The 22339-nt window shown below is 41.8% G+C and overlaps 2 protein-coding genes across 3 annotated transcripts; both read right to left on the bottom strand.

The window, feature by feature from the left end:
- Window positions 1–360: 360 nt before the first annotated feature.
- Window positions 361–8965, bottom strand: rnf208 (ring finger protein 208). 2 transcript variants are annotated; one of them, XM_044012829.1, is made up of 2 exons: window positions 8297–8965; window positions 361–2560 (listed from the first exon to the last, which is right to left on the bottom strand). In XM_044012829.1, the coding sequence occupies exon 2, from the start codon at window positions 1510–1512 to the stop codon at window positions 733–735; it is 780 nt and encodes a 259-aa protein (XP_043868764.1). In that variant the 5' UTR covers window positions 1513–2560; window positions 8297–8965; the 3' UTR covers window positions 361–732. The 2 variants fall into 2 exon arrangements, with proteins under 2 accessions (XP_043868764.1, XP_043868765.1); XM_044012830.1 differs by lacking the exon at window positions 8297–8965 and adding an exon at window positions 6241–6675.
- Window positions 8966–12956: 3991 nt separating this feature from the next.
- slc5a1 (solute carrier family 5 member 1) lies at window positions 12957–21957 on the bottom strand. Its single transcript, XM_044012860.1, has 15 exons — window positions 21749–21957; window positions 20760–20831; window positions 18751–18855; window positions 18506–18565; window positions 18297–18401; window positions 18058–18163; window positions 17541–17621; window positions 17250–17458; window positions 16496–16631; window positions 16284–16391; window positions 16050–16200; window positions 15473–15641; window positions 14060–14275; window positions 13846–13951; window positions 12957–13754 (listed from the first exon to the last, which is right to left on the bottom strand). Exons 1-15 carry the CDS (start codon window positions 21884–21886, stop codon window positions 13540–13542), a joined length of 1977 nt encoding a protein of 658 aa, XP_043868795.1. The 5' UTR covers window positions 21887–21957; the 3' UTR covers window positions 12957–13539.
- Window positions 21958–22339: the final 382 nt, after the last annotated feature.

Genomic DNA, 22339 nt, shown 5'->3' with positions numbered 1-22339 from the left:
TAAAAGAAGGATTATATTTCATACTAATAGATAAAAAGAAAGGAAAAGCAGTATTCTGCAAGCATGATCGGTCTGTAGTTTGACAAAACTATTGTATATAAAGTTTTGAAGCCTCTGGATTTGTGGTTTGACCAGCACTATGTCAGTTTTTGTAGACACCTGTTGGATGAAAGCAGCTGTCAGCCACACTGGTGTTCAACTATATGTGCTGTACTTTCTGTTAAAGGAGAAATTGAGACCATTAACTGTCCACTGGTGTTATCAATCAAGTGAGAATTAGAAGCTCATTTCCTCCCAGTGGAGACTGGAAGACTATCAGCTATGATTTTGACAGAAAACAAGTGCAGGCCACACACACAGTGACTTTTACTTATTATTTGATCTTTATTCACCTAGGTTGGGGGCGGGGCGGACATTCCTCCCCTGGCATTCCCATGTAAAGAGATGTCAGTGACAAACACATCCAACCAAACAAGAGGGTGAATAGGATTCCAGTCCATACGTAAAATACATGTATTTACTATTTATCGAACCACCAGCGTCCATTAGTCCCACACAGCATCCATCTGTGCTATTAAATATATAGAGATAACATTTGTGGAGGGGAATTTATTCACTGTGAGAGGGGAACTGGCGGAGAGGGCGGAGCTTAGACATGAAATGAGTGGCGGTGGAGGCCCATGTTGAGTCATCCCTGCAGTGTGTGTGTGTGTGTGTGTGTGTGTCCTTGTTCTACATGATGCCGCAGGAGGACAAGGGGTTGGCGATGTGGCAGGTGCAGGCTGACTGGCAGTATTGGCGCACAGTCTGGTAGCAGCTACGGTCGGCGTCCCCGCCCCACTGCACAGGCCCGTTGGGGTCAGAGGGCAAGCGGCTGAGGATGCTGGTGTTGATGGCCAGAGCGGCCAGACCATAGTCAGTGAACAGCACCGTCTCGCGCCGGCATGTGGGGCAGGAGATGAACTTGTACTTGGGACAGGACTCGTAGAGGATCTGCAGGCACTCCTCGCACACCGAGTGCAAGCAGGAGAGGATCCGCGGGCGCTTGCCGGCGAAGTTGTAGGTGTGACCGCAGGTCGGGCAGTCCAGGGGCTCACAGGGCATGACAGGTCCCGGGGACGAGGAGGACGAGGAAGTGGACGAGGAGGTGGAGGAGGAGCGCAGCACGTACTGGTTGACGATGACGTCCTCCATCTTGTACTGGAACTGGTGGTAGCAGATTTCGTTGGCACTGGTTTTGCGCTGCGCCAGGAAGCTCTGCTCCCTGCGCGTCATGGGGACTGGGGTGGACACCATGGACCGGGGAGACCCCGTTATGTCCAGGGTCAGGTCGCTGCAGGCCTGGTTGACGATGATCTCGCCTTCGCCCCCGCCATCCCATGCCACTCTGGGCGGCGGGGCATAGCGCGGCTGGGTGACGGGCACAGGGCGCTCTCTGGGGAACTTCTCCGACTGGATGATCTTGACGGTGTCCATGGGGATGGTGACGGGCTGACGCCTGAGGCAGGACATTCGTGAGTTGTTCTGGAGGTGGAAGAGAGAAGGGCTGTGGCTCTAGTCAGCGCTGGATGCCCCTGCCCGCTTCTGCACAATGGGAAACAGTTTGGGCTTCTTCTATGAAGTCAGCCATTAGAGGGGACATGGGGACGGATGGTTGTCTCCATGGTTCCCTCAGTGAGCTCCCCGGTGTACGCAACTGTCAGCCTGAGTCTTTGTGAGGGGAAGACAGACAGAAGAGCTGAGCCAGAGCACCACAATCTGCAGCTCTTACTCTGTCACGGATGATATGTAGATGACCTAACAGTCCAGCTTACAGAACCTAACCAGTGTTGACTCTTTAAAAATAATGTTTCCTATGTTCCGCTGATCGACCTGTGTGCTGTGTGTGATGTGTCTAATCACAGAAACACTTAGTTAGACAAAGGACAGTTGGTACTTTTAGCACAAACTCAAGTCAAGAAATAATCTCATATGCAGACAGATGCTCACATATATACATACAGTACAGGACGGTGGATTCCCAGAGTGGGAGGGTTTGAGTTCGGGCAGTTCAGAAAAAGGTCAAAGAGGTGTTTGACTCAATCTGTATCCTGTGGTCTGCCAGGGGAAACTCAACCCTGTCGATTTAGCCTCTACATGTGTGTCTCGCTCAAACAACGGCTGAATTTCCTGTGTTTGGCTGTGGGCGTGTCACACATGGATGCGAAAGCGTGAGAGCGAAAGAAAGAACGACCTCTTTCTTTCTGCTCTTGGTCCAGTGGGGTGGGGGTGACCCTGTGTGACCCTCTCAGTGGCTTGTTGATAAGGAGGATGGAGGAGGAGGTGAAGGTGAAGGTCTTTTTATAAGGCTCCGCAAAGCTGTTGGAAAGACTGCTTTGAGATCCAAGACTCCTAAATTCCTCAAAGGTGGGGAGTGAAGTTTCTTTTTCCTTTCTGAATTTCAAACAGTCCTCCCAACTGAGCCGCAGAGGTGATATCAGTCTGATGGATCCTGCTGTGCTTGTCTCCCTTTTTTCAGTGTTTCAGACTTCTAAAAATGTGATTATTTTGGTCCGTCCACCTGTGAACACGGGAGAAAAAAAGAATATGTAAAATACACACATTACTGCAGTCGTTTCCTCCCAGTTTTAGTGACTTTTGTTATGGAGAGCAAATAAACTGCAAACATGGGAGGCTTGTTTTTATTTTAACTTTCACTGGACTGTGATTTACTTTCAGAAATGTCTAAAGTTGTGTGTAGTTTTTATTGTGCTTTACAGCAGAGAAATGGCAATATTTGAGTAACACTGGGTCAACTGCCCTGATACTTCTGAAGGTCAAGGTTTATTGGGCGAAATTGCCTATACCACCTTTAACTGCATCCTTTCTGGTAAATTCCTTGTAGGAATTTGCAGTCTCATTTTAAATTTAGGACAAGTCAATTTTATTTCTAGAGCACGTTTTAAAAAAAACAAAAAAAACAAAAAAGTGCTTTAGAGATTTAAAGGCACAGCAACATAAAAGGTATAACACATAAAATCAAGTGAAATGATGAAAATGTGTAACTTTAAATTAAAAATAATCTGCTTGAATAATCTGTGAGAGCTCTATTATAGTACTTCACTTTTCTTCCCTGTGATACCAACATGGTTTAGTCTGTCTTGTCATAAATTGCAATGCCATAAATCTGATTAATTAGATTGTTCAGACAAAAACAATGCGTCATGCACATCCATGTACTTTGGTGAGGTTGACTCACACAATGGGCTAACTATGCAAAAAAAAACATGAATTGCTACGGAATGCGTCAAACACGCTGCACCTGCAGCCTCCTCTCCTCTCCTCTCTCCTCTCCTCTCCTCTCCTCTCCTCCCCTCCCCTCCCCTCCCACCATGTGCTCTGCTGACGGGTGAGTTAAGCTTTTATTTGCTCTGTGGACACTGTCTGAGCTGCTGAATCTGCTCATGATATAATGTGCTTGGTTGGAGATCACTGACATACATATATAAAAAAAGGTCTCCAGGTAGCCAGGATTAACTATGTAACAAACAATTAAAAGCTTCCATCTGTGTGTGTGTGTGTGTGTGTGTGTGTGTGTCTGTTTTCCCAGCAGGTGATTGTGACACTCGTCGCCGCGGTCCCTGCTTCCTGCCTCCACTTCATCATCTTGTGAGTTGCGTCACTTTGCTCTATTATGAGTGGGAACATGTGTTTGAGTCTGCATTGAGGGTACAGTATGCGTCACACTGTGTGTGTGTGTGTGTGCGTGGGTTTTATTTATGAAAAAGGAAAAAAAAGGACCAAAACAATAGGTGCCCAACAGCAGGAGAGGGAGGATGACACATCTTTTCATTCACTGCTCGGCTGTTGTGAGTGATGAGTCATTAGAGGGTGAAAGAAATACAGAGCCGAGGAGGTGACCTACATGGTGAGGAGGAGAGAGGGAAAGAGGAGAGGGAGCACAGTGCTGGTCTACGGTTTCTATTTATGGTTAGTTTATCTATGCACTTCTCCGTGGTTTCCTGCCCCCACCTCGGCTGAAGAGTCACACCGAATGAGAGAGATGTAGCTCACGGACCAACGTGAAGTGATTTAGCTACATCGTGATCACGTGACGCAGTGGGCCTCACTGTACTGTGTGCACGGGGCAGACGTTTGTTTTTGTCCCCGTTGTTCTTTCTGTGTGAATCTGACGACATGTTTGTACACTCCAGTCCAAGCTGTTTGCCATGAATCACTCACAGCCCCACTGAACGTGTCTCTGCGGCACAGCAGTGCCGGAACACTTTGGCCCAGAATAGCCTGATTTCTCTCTCTTTCTCTCTTTTTTTATCTTAAGGGTGTCATCTACAGAAATAAAACATGTGGTATTTGCAGTCCTTGATTGCTGATTTGTTTTGCTGATGTCATAAAATATGGAAAACAGTTCACATTATATAATATTTCAGGCTGTACAACAGGGGCATCAAATGTCCAGCCCTCAAGATGATTTTTTTTTTTTTGCTCGTTGTCAGTTCCAGATACATGCGACTAAATGTTTATGTTTTGTGCCTTTGTGGATCCACTGTGATCTGTAAGTTGTGTAAATGTCAAACATAGACATAATAGTGTTGAAATTGCACTTGTTTTTCTCAAGAAATTTGAGGTTGTTCATAATATGTTTTGTAAAAAGAAACTGAATTCTTGTTGTTCATAGGTTATATGCTATTATTTTACTAGTGCGGCTCTGGAGATCAAATGTGGCCCCTGAACTAAAACGAGTTTGACACCCCTGCTGTATAGGATCAAGACAAACTTTTCTTTTTATATATATTTACCAAACTATTATGGCAGTTTGATCATGATCCCAAGTGACATATCAATATACAATTGAATAAAAAACATACTAATATATGCTGTCTTGGTGTTTGGTGCATATAAAATAGATGAATGAAAATAAATATGTTGCCCTAACTCTAAAACTGCCATTATCTGGAAAAAACAAAATTCATATTTCATAAACAAAAACAAAAAATAACTCTGATTACGATGACCACATTTTTCAGACTTCCACATGGTGATATAACTGTTGTACTCAAACTCCCTGTGTTATTGTTTGAACCTTTTCATTTATTGAAGCAAACAACTTCAACAGCGTCACCAGAACATGTTTTTTGTTTTACAACAACAAAAAAACACAACAACTTTTGTCTGATCTGTGGAAAAGTGATAAAGCAGATGCCAAACAGCATGTAGAGCCTTTGAGCCTCGGGGAGATGAAGCAGCTAAAATTACCCTCTAATTTGGTGACAGCACTCGGGCTGATAACTGATGCACGCTGCCTGCTGATGGGCCCACTTTGGCGCAGACCTCCTTCCTAATTGACACAACCTTCTCGGGTTATGTCAGGAGCTCATCTCTGGTCCAGCAGCCATAATCACACCGTGTAAAATGTAGCATCCTTTCCTCCCACAGTCTCCATTATGCATGTGTGTGTGTGTGTGTGTGTGTGTGTGAGTGCCTGTGTTGAATGCTATGAGGAATTTGCTGTGGAGACAGACTCCTCTGACATCTCTGTGGTCAGCTCCCAGCTTCCTTCTCTTGCTTGTGATGACGAGGTCAAATGCCTGTCATGATTTCATTAGTGTGATAATTCCATTGCAGGGAGAGAAAACAGAGACACACACACACACACACACACACACACACACACACACGTTTGCACAGCTATTCTTCTTAGGACACTGTAGTGGCCTCCGTTCAACAAAGCATTATCCCTAACCTTAACCATAACCAGTTAATGCCTTAACCCAACCGCAATTCAAATCTTGGCCCCAAACTTCCTCAGAAAAGAGGTTCTGCCTCACTAGGACCAGGTTTTGGTCGCCATGAGGACTCCTGGTCCTGACAAGGTCAGTGTTTATGCCAGAAAAGTTCCTAAAGAGGCAACATATACAAGTATTTTTTATTTGTTACACACACACACACACACACATGTTTGCACAGCTATTCTTCTTAGGGCGCTCCAGTCATTTACAGCTTAACCTAAACTTGAACATAATCTAATCTAACCACAGTTCAAATCTTGGCCCTAAACTTAACCAGATAAGAGGTTCCACCTCATTAGGACCAGGTTTTAGTCTCCATGAGAAGTACTGGTCTGGACAAGGTCAGTGTTCAGAAAAAGGTTCTGAAGAGGCAACAAATAGAAGTATTTGTCACTAAATGTAACCACATTTATTTAGAAACCTAACTTTAACTGAACCACAATTATAATCTTACCTCTATATCTTCAACAAGAGTTTCAGAAATGAGGTTCTGCCTCGAGGACTGGGTGCTTGTCCCCCATCTCGACAAGTCCAGGACCAGGACTGACAGTGTTTTTACTGGTAAAAGGTGCTAAAAAAAGGTAACAAAAACGTGTTCACACACACACACACACACACACACCGTACCTAGAACATTCTCATCCTCCCACTACGTACACGGCACCACCCTCTCTACATTCCAGTGGGCACACACAAAAAAAGCAAACAGATAACAAGCAGATAAAAGGCACTAAAAGGAATATTTTTAAATGTGTACTATCAGTCAGTCTGGATTTACTTAACTTACTGTTTAAACCGACAAACACCTGACCTGACCCCTCACACACACACACACACACACACATCCTCATATTCAGAGCGGATAGAATCCACCTGTGCTGTGCAGATCAGCCAGCAGGGAAGGGCACCATGTTTTGAATGAGTCATACAGACCCTGCACATCTCTCTCCCCTCTCTCCCCCCCTCTCTCTCTCTCTCTCTCCCTCTCTTTCTCTTTCAGAACAGAGGGTTCAGGTCTCTCTGCCCTCGCACCACACAGCATGCATCAGCAGTATGTCAGGTATGCCAGCTATGTGTTTCCACATTCATGCTTCCACTGGTAAATAAAAAAAGGAAAAAAAAAAGCCACTGCCACATGTCCGTGTGAACTCGTATGTGCAGATTTTTTGATGACATAACATATTATTGTGACCTCAGCGCGATCTGGGGACAAAATCCCCAGATTTACTGTTTGTTTGCTGTTTGCTGCAGCTCCTCTCTGGGCACCGTGGCACTTGCAGGGATTTAGTTAAATACGCCATTGAATTGCAAGCAGATGTACTTGTGTTCGTAGACGATAGATACATACAGTATGCAACATGTTTGCTGTTGACTTGGATTGTAAAATTCATGCATTTTGTGGATGGAGTTCCACAAAACGGCATTTTAATGGAATGAGCTGCATGCATCAAGCTGTTTTTGTCAGGTTGATATAAACAATAGGTTTAAATGATCATAAAATTAAAATTCAGGCATGATGTTGGACTCAAATCACACTGTTACACTCCACTGTGTTCTTGTCATGCAGAGTTTTTGTTTTTGTGAGGTGTGTGTATTTTGCACGCCTGTATTCATTCATGGCAGACATCGGCCATTTTGCCTTACAATCCAAGCCAAGTGCTCTTTGTCTTCTACACAAACACGGCCGGGCTGCAACAACAGGCAGTAAAGAAAAAAAAAAGGAAAGGCAATAACCAGCAGCACTCTGCCTGAAACAGACCTTATAGAAAATTTATGAGGCAAACGGTTCAGCAAATGCCTTGCTCTTCGATAACACGACTGACTTGACGGATTGAGACGATCGATTTCGGTTTAAACCCCCGGCCGTCTTAGCACTGAGCAGAGGCGGATGGCGTTGTTACCGGTGTGTGAGCTCGGGAGGACAGGGGGACTCGTCGAGGAGAGGTGGCTGAAATGTTTGGACGGTGTGAGATGGAGCAGCTTGAGCTTGTGGGAGGGGTGTGTTCAGGAGCAGCAGTTATGCAATCGCAGCATGGTGTACCCAGCACTCTCACTGCAGCGCCAATGCATGGCCAACACCGTGACGCTTCAGCGCTGCTGATGACAACAGAACAGGCCGTTCTTACCCCCACCTCCTCCCCTCCTTCTGCTGCCACCGGTCGGTGAGTAAGTGGGCAGAGTTGTGACGAAATGTCATAACCTCTGGAAACATAACGTCCACGAGAGACAATTTCCTCAGCGTCGTCACTGTCTGTTTATAGACTCCTCTGCCTAAGCGCGTGAGCATCAATGCCTCCATCATACGTCTGATGTGTATGTCTGCAAAATGGACGACCGTGATGCAACAGCCCTGTAAATTCCCGCTCAAAGCAAACCCAAAGACCCCCCGCTGTCTGATGGGTTCTCACACAAAGAGAGATGATTTGTATGAAGCCTGGAACATACAGATGACACAGATAATGAAGATGGACACACAGGGTAATGTTCACCATGAATGAAACAGTCCTCACCTGTCTGCTCGTCTGCTCATGCACTTGTCTCTTGTTCTAGTCCTTTCCCTTTTTCCACCTCGCTCCTGTTCTTGTTCTTGTTTTTGTTCCTGTTCCTTTTTTTTTTTCTTCTTCTTCTTTTTTTAGCCAACGTCAATGTTCCCGATGCCTCTGTGAAGATCGACCGAGCCGCACAGTGTCGTTGTTCGGGGAATGGCTGGTCACGGGGATGGATGCACTCTCTTCTTGTCCATCTGCGAACCACCGGCAGCAGGAACGGGAGGAAAAGATGGAGGAGACGTAAGATGGAGGAAGCTGTTGCAAGGTGAATGCGTCATGTCTCAGGCTGAATTCATCCAGCTCTTCATCCTATACTTCCTCTCTCCTCCGGTACCTTTGTCCTTCACTCTCCCACCTTGGCTCCTTCTCCGATGGGCTGTGAGCGATGAGTGTCTTTCTCCATCACTCTCTTCTCCCTCTCTCTTACACCTCTCTCTGTTTTATTGCACTGACATGAGAATCTGTGTTGTCCCTTCCTGCCACCCTGTCTCTTCCCTCTGGTCCTCAGGTAAATGTCTCTTCTCCTGCTTTCCCTCTCCTCTGCTGTAACCTCTCCTCTCCGCACAGCTGTCGTTCATTACTCCTCCTTCTCCTCCTCCTCTGTCTGCTTCAGTCAGTGCACCTCACAGTCACACATGCGCAGTGCTTTCACACACAAACACACACATGCACACACGCGCTCCTTCTCTGTCTGTGTTCTTCTGGCTCTCTCCTTATGCATGTGGCTTGTTTGGCCTCCCCACCCCCTCTTCTCTCTCTCTCTCTCTCACACACACACACTCCCTCTTTCTCCCTCATCCCCTCTCTCTTGCTGCAGCACACACTGCAGTGCCTCTGCAGGCAGGATCCCTGTTTCTAGTTGCCAGAGAAAATATTTCAGCCAATGAGGAACATTAACTATGCTATGCCCCCCCCACCCTTACCTAACACAGCTACACACACACACACACACCAAACATGGTTATAAACACCAGCAACACACACACACACAGGAAGTACCAGACCCAAAAAGATCTAATTTACGCTGTGCAGTTCATCTCAGAAATTAAAACAAAGCATAAATCCTCTCATAGATTCATTTTCTCTCTGAGATGCTAAAAAAACTGATCCTTCACGGTCACTCACCGCTGACCGCACACACGCACACACACGTCTCATTCATGTTTGTCAGAGGGCAGGAAATAGATTCTTCGAGCACATGCAGCCTCAAAGCAAAACAAATGTTAACAATATAGCAGAGAGGTGTCATTTGTGCTCACTTGTCCTCGGTGTCACTGCTTCTTACACCGTTTCTATAAATTCACTCAGCAGAGCTGCACATGCACTGATGTTGCATAATGACAGGTTTGGTGTCCGTCGTCTGTCTGCTTGAGATTTCATGCAAACTGATAAATTCTCGTCAGATCGAAGCAGATAAGAAGGTTATGCAATGAGAACAATATACAGGTTATCACAGATGTTCAGGGGCCACATACGGACCAGTAAAAGAACAATAAAAAAAGAATAATAACCTATAATCAACAAGAACTCCAAATTGTTCCCTTTGTTTTACATTGAATAAAGTTTCTTTTTTACAAAACATATATAAACAACCTAAAATTTCTTGAGAAAAATTTGTGTAACTTCAATAATAACATGCTTATAGATCACAGTGGATCCACAAAGACACAAAACATTTAAATATAATAGTAAATTTGAACAAATTGCTTCTGCGGGCCAGACTGGACCCTCTGGTGGGCTGGTTCTGGCCCACGGGCCATATGATTGACACCCTGTGGGTTACAGCTCCTCCATGATTTCAGTTGTTCTTTATGTGCAGAATGCTGCTATTTGATTTTATAAGAATGAGTGTGTTTAATATGTGTCAACACAAAATACATGTAATACAGTATTATCTGTATTTATTTGTGTGTACCTGCGACCAAACTAAACTAAACTAAACTGACTAACTAACTTGTCAGGCAACGTCAGGCAAATTCATTTATGTAGCACATTTAATCGTGCTCTAGAAAAACGATAAAGCCATTCTCAGACGGAAGTCGACACCAGGGTCTAGGGTTTCACTTGAAGGCTATAATCAAACCGAATCAGCAACAAAGATATAAAGATATAAATGAAAGGCTGCAGATCATAGAGTGAAATAAACCACCGGAGGACAATGACATTAAAGCTGGGCCTATACTGTATGTTCATTAAAGAAACTAATGAAAGGTGTTTGCCTCTTTTTGTGTTAGACAGCTTTGGTCTAAATGAATTTAAATTGACTTGACTCGTCTCTGTGTCTTCACTCGTCTCACAACTCCGACCCTTGTGAAAGAGACACAGAGTGTGCACAGTACGTGACTGATGCAATGTCACTTCCTCCACTGTGGCTTCAGTCTCTCAGTTATTTTACCCAGTGAAGGAAGTGTAATAAATGACTTATTAACATGTTACAGTCATGTCAAAGAGTCCCCCATTAACACACAAACAAGCCAATGTGAGTGTTGATTAATGAATGAATCTCTAAACAGTAACACATTCTGCACAAGTGCTTTAAAAACCATTTATTTTATATTATGCCAACTTTTCACTCATCACATTTCAGTAATAAATGCCAGTGATGCTCGTACTTATTTGGTGTTTTATCCAAAAAGATGCACCGTGGGATTCTGGAGGATATTTACAAAGATAAACAGAAAATATCTCATGAGAAACAACTCAAAGTTAAGGTGTTAATGAAAGACTTCTAACTGGTGAGAAGATTAATTAAGGTGCTTTACTTAAAGTAGAACCATAAACTAATAGCTCTATGGTTTAAAGTCTAAATGATGCCACTGAATATCAGAAACATTAGTCATATCTTATAATAATAACACATGACAAGCTTTAAACTGTTTGTTTGAGAAGAACCAACCATGACAATCTTTTCACTAGTGAGCCATAAAATGAATATGTTTTTGCACAAAGTCATAGTCTGTCCATTCTTTTTTGCCCTTTAACAGTAAACCCACAGCTGTCTTCTGAGGTGAAGTGTGGTCCTGAGGCCAAAAGGAAGTCAATCTGTGCAGATGCAGGGACAACATGTCACATGCAGTCGCACACACACACACACACACACACACACACACACACACACACACAAACACACACACACAGAGAGCCCAAATGCCTTTAGGCAGACGTATTTCAACAAGGCCTAATTTCTGCTGCGTGACTGCAGTACAGAAAATAATAAACTCAAATAAAATCCATTTATAATACTTATTAAGTCAAACTACACAAGCTGTAGCATGGAACTAGTAGTACCCCATAATTACTTTTCAATTAGTAATTTATGATAATTATGTAGTTGTATTAATTTTTTTTCCAGTTTATTACAATATGATGTGTCATATAGTTCCTTGAAAACAATGCTGTGGGTTAATCAGTCACATATCCATACTCCAGTGTCATTATGTGCTTGACATTCCCTCATATTTCCGGTTATAAAAGTAGTTTTTATGTTTATAATGACACCTAACTCATCATAGATGTATCAGTTGATTATTTTTCTACAATTATCGACGAGTTGTTTAGTCCATACAGTGTCCTGCCATTGATGTTTCCCAAACTTTTGAAATTATGACGTTCTTAAATCAAAACATATTATTATTTTAAAGGTTTCTTTGGGCAACACGGTGGAATAGTGGCTAGCACACAGCAAAAAGGTCGCCAGTTCAGTGCTCAGTTTGACCAAGGGTTTCCAAGCTTGTGACTCCCATGTTTCCTTGTTAAAAGACAAGAGAAATAATGACAATAAATTGGTAAAGAACAGGTGAGAGATGTTCTTTGTCATATGGAGCAAAGAAACACTTAAAAAAAAAGTTGACAATCAAAAACTGTTTGGCGATTAATAATCGATTAATAAATGAATTGTTGCAGCCCCTGCACTCTAACATGTTAAAAATAATTCCATCCCTCATCCATGTTGAGTGAGATGGAACCTCTCTCACAGATTAGATGTTTAAGAAGCTTATGTTGTTCTGTGTCGACACAGAAGCAGCATAAAAAGGTCTACTTCATAAAAAACAAATACACCATCATTTTCCTTGTCTTCTAATATTCAGTGAATATGAATCAGTCGCGGTCTCCCCATCACTGGTCACAGCGAGACAAGAGTCAGCACTGACCTTTGACTGTGGCGTGATTCTTTGCTATAATCTGAATAATAATAAGTCAGACAGATACAGGTGGAGAATTGGGCAGGTGTAAAAGCACCATAAATGATAAAGAGATGATAGTAAATGATAGATAATTTTATTGTATGTGTGTTTGTCATTCACCATTCATTTACCAAATTCATATAAATGTAATAGTGGGGAAAAATGGGCATAGATGCACTTTTTTATTGATTTATTTGTTCATTTGTTTTGTTTATTAAAACGTTTTTATTGTGGCTCTGCAGGGTCAGTGCAACGCAACACTTCAGAACACACGTAACAGGACCTTATGACATTAAGGAAGGGATTTCTAGCTTAAAGTTAGCTTAAAGAAGATATTTCTAGCTAAGAGAAGACATTGCTGTCTTTGCCGCCAACACCACCCGTGTGTAGGACCAGCAGCGACCACCAGAGGGAAGCAAAGAGAGTCAGGCAGCGGGTGAGGTCATTCATGTCCCTCTTCCCTGAGACATTTTTATTCATTAACACCTAAAACAACAAAATAGCAATGTGCATAGATCTCAGAAGTGACAGAACTCAAGGACTTTGAGCACATGACTCTTAGGTAGAATGAGGTAGAAAAAAACAGTAATTACCGGTTGTTGCTCTTCTTTTTTTTGTACAAAGAAATTGACTGTAGATTAATTACACAAGACAGATAATTTACAGAGTTGTTTGCGTATCTCACACAACCTCCCCCTTTTTTTTTGTGACTTAAGGCAGCATGGTAAATGAAAATCAGCCATATTTTCTGTAAGTCTATGTGAATGAGTTAGTGTTAAACTGTAAAAAAAAAAAGCCTTTGGTTGATTGCTCTGGTCTGTATCGTAAAGCTTAAATGTTGCCGTGATTTGTGTTAATGCTCAAAGCATTTTTGATTATTTAACACAGATTTGTATATTATAAATTGATGTGTTGTAAATATGATATACTGTCCACTTCAAGTTACATTCACGTAAAAATCCTGTCATTTAAATATAAATGATCTTTTTCCCAGAACACATGGGGTCATTCTGAGTTTCTTTAACCAAAGAATCCATGTAAGAAAACCGCCACACACAGGAGGATGATGGCATTGGCATTGACGATGTTTCTCCACAGCGGCACCTCTGTGGTGTCGGTGAGCTTCTTCTGAAGCGCCTCCTGCTCCTCTGCACTCAACTTGGGGGCCTTTTTATGCTCCAGGCCACAGAAGCACATCACTGCCTTCTTGCAAAAGCCGGGCTCCTCCTCTGGCTCTGTGATGACAGACAAAGATAAAAGAATAATAAGGGGAAATCTACACGTACCACACATCTATCAGTGGGATTTAAAAAGTCTGCTGATTACCGTCTGAGTCCGAAGAGTCGTCGTCATCGTTTTCGACCCAGTCGTCCTGTTCGAGATCCTCCCTCTTCTGTGTGTTGTTCCTCAAGCTCCAGCAAAGACGATACAACTAGACAAACAACACATGCATGGGTAAAAAGCACATATTTATTATGTTTGTCAAGGCAATGGTTGGGGGAGGGAGGGAATCAATGATTTATCTAGCCTTATCTCATACATGCTTGTCTTCGATGGGTTTAGTCATGAGAGAGATTCCCAGGATGATGATGCAGGACACGACAAACAGAATGATGCTGAAGTAGAGGTAGTGGACTCCACATATGATGGTGGGACAGTTGCTAGGCTCCACACAGCTGCCTGTCCCATAGATAAACTCCGTTATCATCCTGGACAGACCGATTAAAAGGCCAATGGTGAGGCCATAAAAGGCTCCCTGAGGAAAGAAAGAAGTGATAAAAGTCAAATTTGTGCACCTTGATTCATCTGTGGAAATTTTCACATAAGACAATTTTTTACAAACAAATTTGTGCTAAAAACACCACATAGACCATCGCACATTCTCCCTGACAGCAGTGTTTAAACGTGTATTACAAATAATTGTGTTTACAGTGCAGGACTTTATACTGTCTGCTATCATAAAAAGTGCAGATTTTGTTGCTTTTGGTCCTAAACTAACCAACGTTAACTGGGCCTCCCTTAAAGTGATATTGTCCCTGCAGACATTAGAGTGGTATGGATTTTTCTCATTCTATTTTAAGCTATCAGAATGCTAACACTGCCTAACAACTCTTTTTTCTCCTGCAGGTTTTCCTCCTAATAAATCCAGATTATGTGAATCCACCCCTTTTGATTGACATGGAGCAACAAACACGTTTGACGTAAGTAATACACACAATGTAGAATGCATAACAAATCTACTGAGCCAGAAGAGAAGCTGAAATTTGACCAATAATGAAAGCTTCCTCGTTGACTGGTTTGTAACTGATAGCGTTCGTGACAACAGTATTTCGCTAATCGGGAGTCATTTGATGTAATTAGGACATGAAAAAGACATTCAGTACTTTATTGTCCAAAGACACTCAGTCACACCAGAAAAAAGAGACACAAATAAGTGAATTCTACTGCTCAAAAAAAACCAACCTGATGGCGTTAGATGCTTTGTGTGTTATAATAAACTCTATTTTTTTGTTTTGATTTCAGTTAACGAAAAGGTTAGTTTTCATAATTTCATTTTCTTTCACTCTAATAACATTGCTGTTTGGGAACTACAGTGGACTTTGCAAACCAGAAAGTATAAGTACTCTTTTACGCCTCTCTTCTCTTCTCTTCTCTTCTCTTCTCTTCTCTTCTCTTCTCTTCTCTTCCACTTTCTCTGCCATGTCCTCCTTCTTTTTTTCTTGGTTCATACAGAGGGTTAATGTGGGCGGAGCCATTCTTTGTTAACCTTCCACCTCAAAAACACACATTCTAGTTTGTGATTTCCAGTCATTTCACACTCCAAATGTCCTCCTATATGTTACACACTGGAGTTTCAAACAGAGCTTTGCAGATCCACCGTCTTGTTCATACACTTTTGCAAATATGAACAAAAACCCCAAAAAAACGAAAGATGATTGAAAGGTAAACTTACAGCCTCATTGACACGTTTGCAAAAGATGGCGAGCATGAAGACGGCTGCGATGGGTGGAGTGAGGTAGCTGGTGATGGACTGGATGTAGTCAAAGAGCTGACCGCTCTGGGCGTTCTGCACCACAGGGATCCATGCGATGCTCACACCGATCAGGACCAGGATAAACACTCTATACACACACGGGGAAGTAGTAGCACTTAGGAATTTTAACCATGATTAGGAATCAACCACAACACAGCCTTACCCCTTAGTGCTTACCCATGGTAAATTGGCATGGGTATAATACACAACGCCTTATATGGACATCCTGGGTGTGTGTGTTTATAGGTCACATATTAAGGCTTTAAAAAATGCGTCATCTTCTTATGTGCTGTTGAGTACTGTTTTGCTCAGGTGTGTTTATATCTAGTTGGTGAAAATGTAGTTCTTTTTTATCAGATTGTCTATTGTGCTGAAAAAAAGGATATAAATCTATATTGCACATTCTTATAGCCTCTGTATGTGCTGTACACTTGAACATAGTAATGAGAAAAAGCAGCCTAAATGCTCTGTGTTCTAAGGGTTAAACGCATTTTACCTGCCGGCTATCATTAGTTCCTTTTCGCTGGCGGACTTGCGAATCTTGGTGTAGATGTCCATTGTAAAGAGAGTGCTGGCACTGTTGAAGATAGAGGTCAGCGAGCTCATCAGAGAGGCCAACATCACAGACAGCATGAGGCCTCGGAGACCTGGAGCAGACGGAGCAACAAAGTAGAATGGTGGATGAAGCTGAAATTCTGTGCTAATCAGACAAACATGTTCTGTCTTTTACCATTGGGCATGAGATCCACCACCAATTTTGGATAAGCAATGTTGGTGCATCCCACAGCAGCCCCGCAGTATTTCACACATTCCTCTGGCACCACACAGGCGATCTCATCTATAAAAATCCATGAGATCAGAGTGATAGTCAGTATGTTTTTTTTTAAATTGAACATTATTTCTATGGTAAGATAAGCTTTTTGTTTTGTCTATCACACTCACTTGGATAGAGGATCCTGCTGATCATCCCAGGGAAAACCATGAGGAACATAGGCAGCAGCTTTAGGTAGCCACATAAGATACAGCCTCCTTTAACGTGGGACAGATTCTTGGCTGAGAGGCAACGCTGGACAATCACCTACAGAGAAAGAGACATTTGGGTAAAGATGTCTCGAGTCATTATAAAAAGTATTAAAAAAGTATATGAAAAGTAAAAAGTATTATAAATACTACCGCGGTTGTAGTAGTACAGAACATTTGAGCCAGCTTGGAAAGCTGACCAGAACAAGTACATGACGAATGCCATGGAAGCCATGGAAAAACCAGGAACAAGTCTCCCGAGGGGCATTTTGAGTTATTTACAGACTCTGAAAGTGTGGTTTCTGAGCTTTCCAACAATGTCTAACATGGAAATCTGAAAATATTTGAAGCTGTGGCCTTTTGAATGTAGGGTACTCCTCAAACTGGTTTAGAATTTTGTACCTTTCTGGGGAGCCAAGTGACAGCATCATCACATTTACATAGTCCAACACCCTCCTAGTCTAAGCTGTCAGTGACATCTGACATCTGTTATCCCACAGGACAGAAACTAGTGTAGTAGTTTGAACAATGGTTATCAACAGTAGGTCTAGGGACCCCGAGGGTTCTATGAAGCGATCCCAGAGAAAAATAAAATGACATGTAAATATACATTTCATAAAAATAAAGAAAAAGAGACAGGTAATATAGTTCATAGTGGAGCCTTTGCTTGACTGACCTGGTCAGTGCACCAGTACCAGGTGGCCTGAATGGTGAGTCCAAACACCAGGCCAGGCCATGGCAGGTCTCCTGTAATTGCGTTCCTAAAGATATGGAAGGAGTCCGCCTGAGGCTCGTAGCATTTTGCACTGACGTTACCCGTGAAGGAAGGGATGGCCTCCATGTAGCGCTCCTGGAAGCGTTCATATCCTCCCACCTCATTGAAAGCTGTGTACGTGTATATGCAAGTTAGATTCACATAAAACGTGAAATAATGATGAATAAAAAAACAAAGAAAATACCATATTACCAAAGCCCATGAGGATGAATGATCCAACTATCATGATTACGGTCTGCAAGGTGTCGGTGTAGATCACCGCCGCCAATCCACCTGACATACAACACGTTTTCTTTTAAAATCAACACATTTTATTTCCTGTAAAGCACATCAATCTGAATTGACTAGAAAAACAATCATGCAAATGTTGGTACATGATCAAAAGGAGGCGATGGGGTTTAAGCAGTGTTATCTAAGTTCTGTGTCTCACATTTAGCCTTTGAAGCTAAAGTTCAGCAACAGAAGGCCACTCTCCGCTCTTATCACGGTCCATGGGTAATTAACCACAATAACAAACCACAGATAAACTGGCCAGTGAGCAGAAGAGTGTGCAGTGCTACATGTTTATCTGCATGTCTACCTTACCTTTAGCCCCACAAGATGCCTTTCGTGAAGCAGATAAGACTTATACGGCTTTATAGTTTATGAGTGAGATGTCAATTTGTGGTTTCAGCGGAAAAGGATGTGACCGCATCCGAAGGGAACGAACCTGTGACCGTGTACAGCGCGGTGATCATTAGTAGCGCTATGACAGCGAGGTAGATGTTCAACCCCAGAGCCAGGTTGATAAAAATGGCACCAGAGAACATGTCTGCCTGAGTGGAATGAAGAAAGGGAAAAAAACATGTTGTTGTTTTTTAATCAGCAATGACTCATGCAAGGATGGAATAGAAAAACAGCATGTGAGGGATGTCGAGGGCTTAGCAGGGCGTTGTCACGGTGACTTACTGAGATCTTAGTGAACACATACAGGAAAAGGGACAGCACAGAGAGATAGATGCGAATGCGTTGTCCTCCAAACCTCTTCCTTAGGTACTCGGGCATCGTGACCACCTAAACACACCCACAGCGAGACGAGTTACTTGTTTGTTTGAACAATCTTTATGGCCTCACGCTGAGTGTGCACTCCCAAAGTGCAAAACATGTGTTCTGTTTACCCCAGCCTTAATGTAGATTGGCACAAAGAGCCATCCCAGAATGACGACCACAATAAGAGCCTGGAACACAATAAAAACCAATCAATACCGTCACCATTTGCTCAAAAGTTATATTGCAAATTGTCGTCACAGATTTGTCTGTTGACCGATCTGACCGAGATAACTGTGTCCACGTCACAAGTTAGACATACGTCGATGTGAGACGTGATGATAGTGCGTCTGTGACAGCTCACACAACTACTCACATTCCACTCAAATCCCCCGATGGCTATCCCTGAAGCGGCGGCAGTCCCAGCGATGCCGACAAAATGGCCACTGCCAATGTTGCTGGCAAATAGTGAGGCCCCGATCTGTAGAGAATGATGTCAAAGCAGTATTATGACTATTATACGTGTAAAAAAACAAACAAACAACAAATTCATAATCAAAAACTTTCAGGTTTCAGGTTAAGGTTGTTAAAATGTGATAAATATGGTGTTTAAGAGGGGTAAATTGATTTAAAATGTACATATATCAAATTTTATCTACCTTAACCACATGTTAATGTATTTTGTTTTTGTCATTATCCCCAAAAGAAATAAAAGAGAGAAGGAAAAAAAAAGATATTTTAAAACGCTGTATATGTTGCAAAACTTTAGCTGTGATGAAGAGTTTTGATATCAGTGTTGACGAGTTGGTGTCACAGGGTCAAAGATCAACCAATCAGTGCTCATCTTACTGGCTCTGCTGCTGCTGCTGCCGCCATGTTTGTTTGGTTGCAGCTTGTGATGTGAGAGTGGGAAAAAATAGTAAATATAGTAATAATAATACTAATACTAATAATAATCACAACTTTTATTACATAGCACATTTTAAAAGCAGGGTATACAAAAGTGCTTCCACAGACCAGATTCAAGAAAACCCGAACCAAAAAAAGTGACACGAAGAAATAAAAGTACAATAATAATGGTAATAAAACTATGAATAAGCAATTAGAAAGAAGGTTTATAGCAGGTGTGAGACATAAAGGTCAGGATAAGAGTCAGGTAGACAGTATAGCAATAAAAATAAATAAATGAATTCAAGGCAAAGTCACAGTTTTATCTATAAAAATGGGTTTTTAAAAGGTGATTTAAAAGAGGCCGCTGATTCTGTGAGCCTCATCTCCTCAGGCCGGCTATTCCGAAGTCGAGGGGCCCTGATGGGAAAGGCTTGGTCTCCTCTGGGTTTGGACCAGTCGGGACTCAGAGGGCCCTGCCCGAAGATCAGAGACTGAAAATACTGAACTTCTGAAAGTAGAAGTTGACCACTCTTGTGTAGTTTTGTGCCCTAGACGTGTAAGTATAAAAGTTATTTTTATATTGGTGGCGTAAATAGGTTCAATGCTCCACAATGCCCCGCCTATACTGTCTCATCGACATTAACGCTCATGTTGTGATGTCATAAAGTGCATTGATGGCCATGATGGCCATTAATGTGCATATGTGCCAATGCACTACACACACACACACTAGGACACACTAGGACAACATATACTATTTTTTTTGGTAATATAATTAGAGCATCATAATGTCTGTCTCTCTCCTCAAACAGTAAGAGTGAGTTTTCAAATTATTTTATTTTATAAGTTTATCAGGGGGACAATGTACGTTAATAAACATTAACGGTGTAATTGTTGTTTTTCAATGAGAAATCAAATGAAGCTGTATTACTGACAGAAGGCTCTACTTGTTTAATTTAAATAATACGTATAAAAACAAGAAAACACATATATTTTAGAAATCGTTTCAAAACTATTATTTATTTGCCAGATAACAAACTGAATTCACCTTTTTATACCCAAATTTGAGCTGGCGCACAGCAGAAATGCAAGTAAATATGTATAATTTAATCTTAATCAAGAAATAATAATGAGCTTTACTATTTTTTCTGTGTTTTTCTTGTAAAACTTTGAAAATTCATAGATAACAATAATACTTCACAATACTTTAGCACCTGTGGCTTTGGGTGCTGGTTAGCACTGTATATCATCAGTGAATCACAATAATTATGGTCAGGATAAACGTTACAGTAAAATGTTCTTATCCTCCCATAACTATTACACACACACACACACTGTTCACAGTATGTGTCACGTAACACCTGTAATTAATAAGTAGCCTATTACGTGATTTACAATTGTGATTACGGAAACGCTCACAAACACACCGACACAAACTGTTTTCATGGTAACATTACATGAGATCACGGGGCCTGTGCAGACATTATTGCTTACCGGCCACCACACCATACTCCTCCCTGCCAGGAAGAAGCCACCGACGGTGGATCGATTGGTGCGAACCATAGCCTGCATAAGAGGAGGTGTGGATAGAGAAAAATGAATAAATGCATTGGTGGTAAAATAACAACAGGCTAATTCACATGCCATCCAAAACTGATTACATTTAATTTGACACTGTAACAGTCATTTAACCCTTAGTGCTCAAATTGCCATGGGAATAATACACAGCACCTCATATGGGCATCCTGGGGGTGTGTGTTTGTGGGTCACATATTCAGGCTTTAAAAAATGTGTTTTTTTCATCTTCTTATGTGTTGTCAGTCAAAGTTATGATTCATTTTATATCACATGATATAAAGTAGCAATAATTGTGCAGAAGTCACAAATTGAGACCCTTTTTCTTTGTGTTGTGTTTATATAGTTGGTGAAAATGTAGTTATTTTGTTTTATTGCCTAGGTTGTGCTGAAAAAAAAGGAAATAAGACACTCTATATTGTACATTCGTATAGCCTTTATATATTGTACATTTTACATTGTAATGAAAAAAGCAGCCTAAATGCTCTGTGTTCAAAGGGTTAAACAACAGTATAAATGTCAGCATGTGACTATTACTAAATGAATGACATTCAACTGTGATATGTGCAGGTGTAAAAATCCTTGGCTGTGACATAAACCAACCTTAAAGGTTGACAAAGATAAAAAGATGAAGATAATCCCACAGTATCAGTGCCCTCTGTTGTTTCAAGCTGCTGCTGTAAAGGAGCACATTTGTTGCTCATAATTAGAAACATCTTATATCAGCACATAAGAGTCATTTTTTTTTTACGTTTCATTGTGGCCCGATGCAGACATAATGTCCTTTATTTCATATAGGCAGAAGTAAAACCAGCCGTAAAAAAAAAAAAAAGTGGCAAGTAGTTAACTATTCACAGAAGAAGACAAATTTAAAGCATGGTTGTTGGGAAAAGAGTGGACGCACTCACCCATATTCCAACGGCCAGGACGACCACAAAGTAAATCACAATAACAGAGATATCCGCAGGGTTGGCCAGAGCCACCGTGGCGTTGTTGTTTCTTGCATTGCTCTTTATCAAGGAGAATCCAAAGTAATCTTGAGCCATTTTGTCAAGAGGTTGACCAGAGAGCAGGTGTGTGTGTGTGTGTGTGTGTGTGTGTCTGGAATCTCTCCTCTGTGACTGAAGCACCTGCACAGACACAGACACTCTTATGTACTTGGGTCCTACCTGCTTGTGGGCAGGGTTTTGTGACTGTGTATTGTTTGTTTTTGGCCAAAAGTGTATGCGGGTATGCAAACATATAAATAACCTTGCTGATTCATGATAAAAACAAATTAAAAATTAAATGTGCTAAAATGTGTAACCTTTCAGCAAATAACACTGTTAATCATTAATCCACAAGGAAATACCTCGAGTAAAGGAACAAGGAACCCACAGATACACTCCATCAGCAAAACACATATAGTGTAATAATAATACATCATTAATAATGTATTATTATAATAAAGAAAATTGGAAATGCTGACCCAGCATTCCTAGTGAAGACAAATAGCAATT

Source organism: Solea senegalensis, linkage group LG21, assembly GCF_019176455.1.
Source record: "Solea senegalensis isolate Sse05_10M linkage group LG21, IFAPA_SoseM_1, whole genome shotgun sequence".
Taxonomy (NCBI): Eukaryota; Metazoa; Chordata; class Actinopteri; order Pleuronectiformes; family Soleidae; genus Solea; species Solea senegalensis.
Note: the sequence above shows the minus strand (reverse complement) of the source record. Positions and strands in the feature narration are given on the sequence as shown.

Excerpts from the sequence above, each read along its gene's own strand:
- rnf208 (XM_044012829.1), bottom strand. The coding sequence starts at position 1,512 with ATGTCCTGCCTCAGGCGTCAGCCCGTCACCATCCCCATGGACACCGTC.
- slc5a1 (XM_044012860.1), bottom strand. The coding sequence starts at position 21,886 with ATGGCTCAAGATTACTTTGGATTCTCCTTGATAAAGAGCAATGCAAGA. Across the intron at positions 14,276-15,472 it reads GCAAACGTGTCAATGAGGCT|GGAGCCTTTTATGGCCTCAC; the intron begins GTAAGTTTACCT and ends TTCTTTCCTCAG. Across the intron at positions 13,755-13,845 it reads CGACTCTTCGGACTCAGACG|AGCCAGAGGAGGAGCCCGGC; the intron begins GTAATCAGCAGA and ends CTGTCATCACAG.